General features: G+C 49.8%; 1 protein-coding gene and 1 pseudogene across 1 annotated transcript in view; one reads left to right on the top strand and one right to left on the bottom strand.

The window, feature by feature from the left end:
• Window positions 1-776: 776 nt before the first annotated feature.
• Window positions 777-5974, bottom strand: part of LOC102989054 (SWI/SNF-related matrix-associated actin-dependent regulator of chromatin subfamily A-like protein 1) — a gene marked incomplete at its 3' end in the record, with an annotated part of 35317 nt that continues 30119 nt past the window's right edge. Inside the window, exon 12 of the mRNA XM_028485566.1 lies at window positions 777-995. Coding sequence (XP_028341367.1) covers window positions 777-995 — 219 coding nt within the window. The remainder of the gene's footprint in view (window positions 996-5974) is intronic.
• LOC102988764 (tetratricopeptide repeat protein 23-like) lies at window positions 2847-5226 on the top strand (annotated as a pseudogene).

Genomic DNA, 5974 nt, shown 5'->3' with positions numbered 1-5974 from the left:
CAAGGCTTTTATCCCAAGAGGACAGAAACGGGGCTGGTATAGATTACTTTAGAGCACTTATTAGCACAGTATGACACTAAAGACAAATGTGAAATGAAAGTGTTTTGAAAAGACAAAGTCACCATAGTGGAAAGAGCCCTAAATATATAGGGCTAACAGGCCTGGTTATAGCCGCAGCTCTGCCACGGAGTAGCCATAAGACCTTGGGCAAATCCACTCTCTGTGAGCTTCAGTTTCCCCCTCTATAAAGTGGGGGTGCCAACTTGTTGCCAACCATAAATGACCGTAATAAGGATTAAAAGTTAAAAGGGTTTGAAAACTCTTTGTTATATAAATGTCAATTTGTTTTTCTGACTCAAACAAATGACATGAGATGGTTAGAGCATTAACATACATAACAAGTACACTTAGGACTAATTTCTAATGACCGTTACTAAAGGAAGTATTCTCAAAATACACCAAATATAAACTCCAACTTTCTTTGAGGGATTCAGAATACATATCACCATTCTGCGGTTGCCCTGGGGTTTATCTCTATGACTGTCCGTCAACAGTGATCTACACAAGTAGAAAAGTGCAAATTAATACGAGATTTCGGAAGCAGACTAGGTAGGCTGAGAGATGAAGCGGGCTCACCATCCTGCCCGGGGCGGGGGGGAGAGGTTACGGGAAGACAAGGTCGGGGCACTCTGGGTCAGCTCTGCAGTGCCCTTCCAGGGAAGGAACAGCTGTGCACAGGGGGACTTCCCAATCCCCATCTCCGGCCCCGGACTCACAGTGCTGTCCTTGGTGGTCATCTCCTTGGCCGCGGCATCCAGGGCAGCTCTGGTCCTGGCACTGATCCGGCCTGGGGCGACCACCACCATCTTGCGCTGTTTGGCTGGGAGCTGGCAGAGGACGTCGCCCTTGAGGCGTCGCAGCATGACCGTCTCCTCCAGCAGGAGCTTCAGCTCCCCGAGGTTGGAGGAGCCTGAATAATCCCATCCCCAGGGCAGCTGTGGAGGCAGAACCGAGACACAGCTCGTGAGAGTCCCCAGGGCCCAGGACCAGAGCTGTCACCTCCGGGAATGGCCTGCTCACAACCCTCTCTTCCCTTGGCTTTGTTCAGAGAACTTCAAGTGGCTTTACGGGATGAATAAAATCTCACAGAAAACAAATGAGAAACAGGAAGGAAAAGGAAGAAAGAAAGTCAGGAATGAGAGAACCAAAAACGTGTATCATGGCGTCCCACAATTTGGCGCTAACCTTTCTAGCAGCGAAGGCAAGATGTCAAGCGGTTTGGTGCCTGTTACATTCAAGAACAAACGAGACACTTAGCTTGTCAGACTCTTCCCATACACTAAACGCAGAAAGTTTCCCTAGGGCTTACCCTACAGAGCCTGTTGCACAAGGTAACAGATGATGCTGAAATATCTTTATTTGATGAGGTTTACGGGGATTACGAAGCTGCTCTTCCCCAGCGTGGGCCTCACCATGCGTGACTTGGTGAATGCCATCGCGGTGGCCACGGTGGAGGCGGCTGAAGGGAAGAACCCAGAACACAGGTGCTGCAGTCTTGCTGAAACCAGAGGTGGGTTTTAGAGCGCCCAGGCAGTCCTTCATAAAATTGGTTCCTGCATTTAGCAGCTCAAGGAGGCAGTGAGCAAGAATGTCTGCTTCTTACCACACAGGTAGACAAGATGTTACCAATTAAAACAAAAACCCTGTCCTTCACTAACAATCTTACTGGGAACAGGACTGACTTCTACGGTCTTGTAGAAAATCAGGGAGCCAGGGTGTCTGCTGCCTTAAGGTTTCAGCTGCTCATTTTCCCTCATGCCGCACCCCACCCTGGACTGTGAACCACCAAGGGCAGGGGCTAGGCTTGATCATTTTCGAGGGCCAGTGGACCTAGTATAATGCTGGAGATGTGATAGGTGTCCTATAAACCTCTGCTAAATTGAGAGCAGGAAGAGACAGCCAAAGGTGGAGAAAGAAAATGATCAAAAACTGCTTCTTCTTTTAAAAAAATACACTCTGAAATCAACTGGAAGTTCTCAGCAAATGCCTTCATGGTATAGGGTCGAAAATGAGCTCGGCATGGGGCGTTCTTTTCAGTGGCTTCTCTTAATGCAAGAATCTGGCCACAGTTAAAAGAAAAAAAAAAAGCAGGGACTTCCCTCGTGGTGCAGTGGTTGAGAATCCGCCTGCCAATGCAGGGGACACGGGTTTTCTCTTAATGCAAGAATCTGGCCACAGTTAGAAGAGAAGAACAAAGCAGGGACTTCCCTCGTGGTGCAGTGGTTGAGAATCCGCCTGCCAATGCAGGGGACACAGGTTCAATCCCTGGTCCGGGAAGATCCCACATGTCGCGGAGCAGCTAAGCCCATGCACCACAACTACTGAGCCTGCGCTCTAGAGCCCATGAGCCACAACTACTGAACCCACGTGCCACAACCACTGAAGCCCATGCGCCTAGAGACCGTGCTCCGCAACAAGAGAAGGCACCGCAATAAGAAGCCTGCACACCACGATGAAGAGTAGCCCCCGCTCGCCACAGCTAGAGGAAGGCTGTGCGCAGCAACGGAGACCCAACGCAGCCAAAAATAATAAATTAATTAATTAAAAAAAAAAAAAACTAGCCCTGGCCTACTGGCTGCATTATATAAAAATCATGCTAGGAACAAATGGATATCATAATTAATTTAGGTATAATGTTCCTACCTTCTAATATTACCAACTCTTAACCTTGCAGGTTAAAACCCAATAAAACCAAAGGTTTTAAATGCATAATACTGTAATTACAATCCAACAAGCTTTTATTGAAAACTTATCATGGAGCAGGCACTGGGCTAGGTGAAAGGAAGGATACGAAGATGGGGAAGGCAGTGTCTGACTCTGTTTTCTTGGATGCTGGGGCAGCAGCAGGAGGAGGACAAGGGCGAATCTGAGGATGGCTTGAATGACTGCAGAGTCGGTGGCTGGAGACTGGGAACCCAGGGAGGGACAGTGCAGCAGCAAAGGCAGGGAATGGCTCTGCCCTCAGCCCCCACGGCCCCTGGCTAAACATGACACCATGCGCCCAGACAGTCGAGGAAGATAAGATCCTTTTCAGAAATCAAGTTGTCTTGAGGGATCAACACAACTACGCGCAACCTAACCTGGACTGATCCCTGGGGAAACTCTGTGAGAGGCGCGTATGGCTTTAAATACATTTAATAATAGAAATCTCCCGCCTCAATCACCAGCTAAAAACGGTTTGCCATTAACTTTGCCAAGCACCCCAAATTACATTATAAGCACTCTGAATGTAAGTGGATATTTTTAAAGTACTTGAAAAGCTGTTTTTTCCTTTCAAAAAGTATTTTAAAATAAGGCAGATGATCTTATTAACATCACTAACTTGCATGGCAAGGCTTTTCTCTCCCAGGTGGCATGGGTGATGAGTGAGGGGCAGCCGTTTCTCCAAGGGTCAGTGTCTTCGATGCAAACAGCAGCTCGGCATATTTGTGACTTGATCACAAGACAGGAATCCTTAAGGTCTGAAGTAATGAGGCTTTAGAGTCCAGTTACAGCCTCTGCATAGGGACACTGCCCGCAGGAAAGAAGCCAGGGTGAGCTGGAGTTGTGGCTTCAAGGTTACAGCAGAACAAGTGGGGAAAATGAGAAGTGATTTGCACTTGAGAGAGGGGCCAGCGCCTGCCATTCTAATTCAGTGCTACTGGAACCTCACGGGAACAGGGTTTAGGCATCTGAGGAGTCTACCTTGCCGGACAAAGGACGACTGTTGAAGGATAAATCCATCACCCTGGCCACAGTTTTGAAAGTAGAGATTAGAAAGAGAAGTGAGTGACTCTCCCTTTCTGGTTTTCAGATCGCGGATGTTCTGGAGCCTGGATCAGAGAGAGCTACTCGGGGCTCAGGAAGAAGATTCGAACCAGCCCCATCACCTCCCACCTGTCAGCAATGACACCGACTGGGACTTCTGCTCCACCCATCACAGCACAACAGGGCCCCAGCACACCAGCAAACAGATGAGACTGTATCCCACTGGTGGGTCCGGAGAGAGTGAAGAGGGCACAGAAGCCAAGAAGGAGGAGAAGGTCACAGACTGTGTCTCTTCCTGAAAAGAGAACAGCCCAGTGCCAGAAGAAAACAGCTCAACTGATTAAGGAAGAAAAAAAAAACAAACTCCTAAGCAAACAGGGAGCTAGTTCTGTGTGTCATCCTGTCTCGGGTTATTCTGGGGAAGAACACTGGAAATGTGCACAGGCTTTGGCCAACCTGGCTATGGCTACCTGACACTGAGAGACTCCCCATCTCAGGCCAGGAAACATGCTGTGTCCACCAAGAACACGCTGCTGAGCTACAAGGGAGACACGGCCGCAGCCAAGGAGAGCGAGGAAATCCTGGAAGCTCTGGTCGTGCTCTGCCACACTCTGGGGGTGGCCTGGCTCCTGCCGAACCAAGACACAGAGGCCTGCTTCAACCTGTAGAGGCACAGGGAACACGAAGGAGCGAAAGAACTACATAAGGGAGGCGCTTGTGGATTACCAGTCTCAGAGAAGGACCAAGTGTTGCTTGGGGCGGGGCCTCCTTGGCCATCTGCAGGTTGAACACAGCTCTGGCATGCTCTGAAAAGGCACTTGGCAACATTATTACTACTGAGGGTGACAGGATGTCAGAAGTGATCAGTCTACAGAGGAACCACGCCCAGGCCCGCCAGCGCTGGCAGCAGGCTCATTCGACCCGCGTTACTTTGTTCACTGACTCAGCCCCCAAACCGCAGAGGTGAGCATGTTACCAGCTGAGGCCTATGCCATGTCTGGAGGGACCCAGCACAGGGAATCTCAGCCAAGTTCACCTGCAAAGTGTGGAGATCACACACGCTATGCATGTGCCCTGTAATGCATCAGCTGACAAGGAGATTGGTGAGAAAAGACAAAAACGTTGCCCTCTACCTCCTGACTCTTTTCCTCTGGTTTACAAGAGAGATGGTGGTAGCAGCTAGAATTTTCTTGATCTGTATTCAAAAGTGAGGTACTGGGGCATCCAGAGGAAAGCCCAGTGATGAATTTATCCTTCAGCAGTGGCCCTTTGTCTGGCAAGGTCATCCTTCTGAAAGCGGGGCTTTCGCAGAAAGGCACCGCTGAGGAAGATGGAGTCCCATGCTCAGCCAGATGGCCAGACTGGTGACCGCTAATGGAGTCAATGGCCCGTCAGGAGGAATTCGCATTTGTGACTAATGTAATGTAAATATTTTTTATTTTTTATTTATTTATTTATTTATTTATTTTTTTTGTGGTATGCGGGCCTCCCTCTGCTGTGGCCTCTCCCGTTGCGGAGCACAGGCTCCGGATGCGCAGGCTCAGCGGCCATGGCTCACGGGCCCAGCCACTCCGCGGCATGTGGGATCCTCCCAGACCGGGGCGCGAACCCGGTTCCCCTGCATCGGCAGGCGGACGCGCAACCACTGCGCCACCAGGGAAGCCCCCTGTAAATATTTTTTGAAATGTTGACTTTCTCATTTACGAAAGTAATCCATTTTGACATACCTTATCTTCCAGTCATACATGAGAGAGACACAGAGGGGGGTGAAGGAGGAAGGGGGGAAGAGAGGGAGACAAAGAATGAATAATTAACTATAGGGAAAGTTTTGCATCCTACTTTTTTCCACTCTTTTATTTCCCCATGTCATTAAATAAACTTTTTTTCTTCAGCTAAAAAAAACTGAGGGGGCTTTCCTGGTGGCACAGTGGTTAAGAATCCACCTGCCAGGGCTTCCCCAGTGGTGCAGTGGTTGAGAGTCCGCCTGCCGATGCAGGGGACACGGGTTCGTGCCCCGGTCCGGGAAGATCCCACATGCCGCGGAGTGGCTGGGCCTGTGAGCCATGGCCGCTGGGCCTGCACATCCTGAGCCTGTGCTCCGCAACGGGAGAGGCCACAGCAGTGAGAGGCCCGTGTACCGGGGGGGGAAAAAAAAAAAAAAGAATCC

The sequence above is a fragment of the Physeter macrocephalus genome, unplaced genomic scaffold, assembly GCF_002837175.3.
Source record: "Physeter macrocephalus isolate SW-GA unplaced genomic scaffold, ASM283717v5 random_461, whole genome shotgun sequence".
In the NCBI taxonomy this organism is placed as follows: Eukaryota; Metazoa; Chordata; class Mammalia; order Artiodactyla; family Physeteridae; genus Physeter; species Physeter macrocephalus.
The sequence above is the reverse complement of the archived record's forward strand: the minus strand, read 5'-3'. Positions and strand labels throughout refer to the sequence as shown.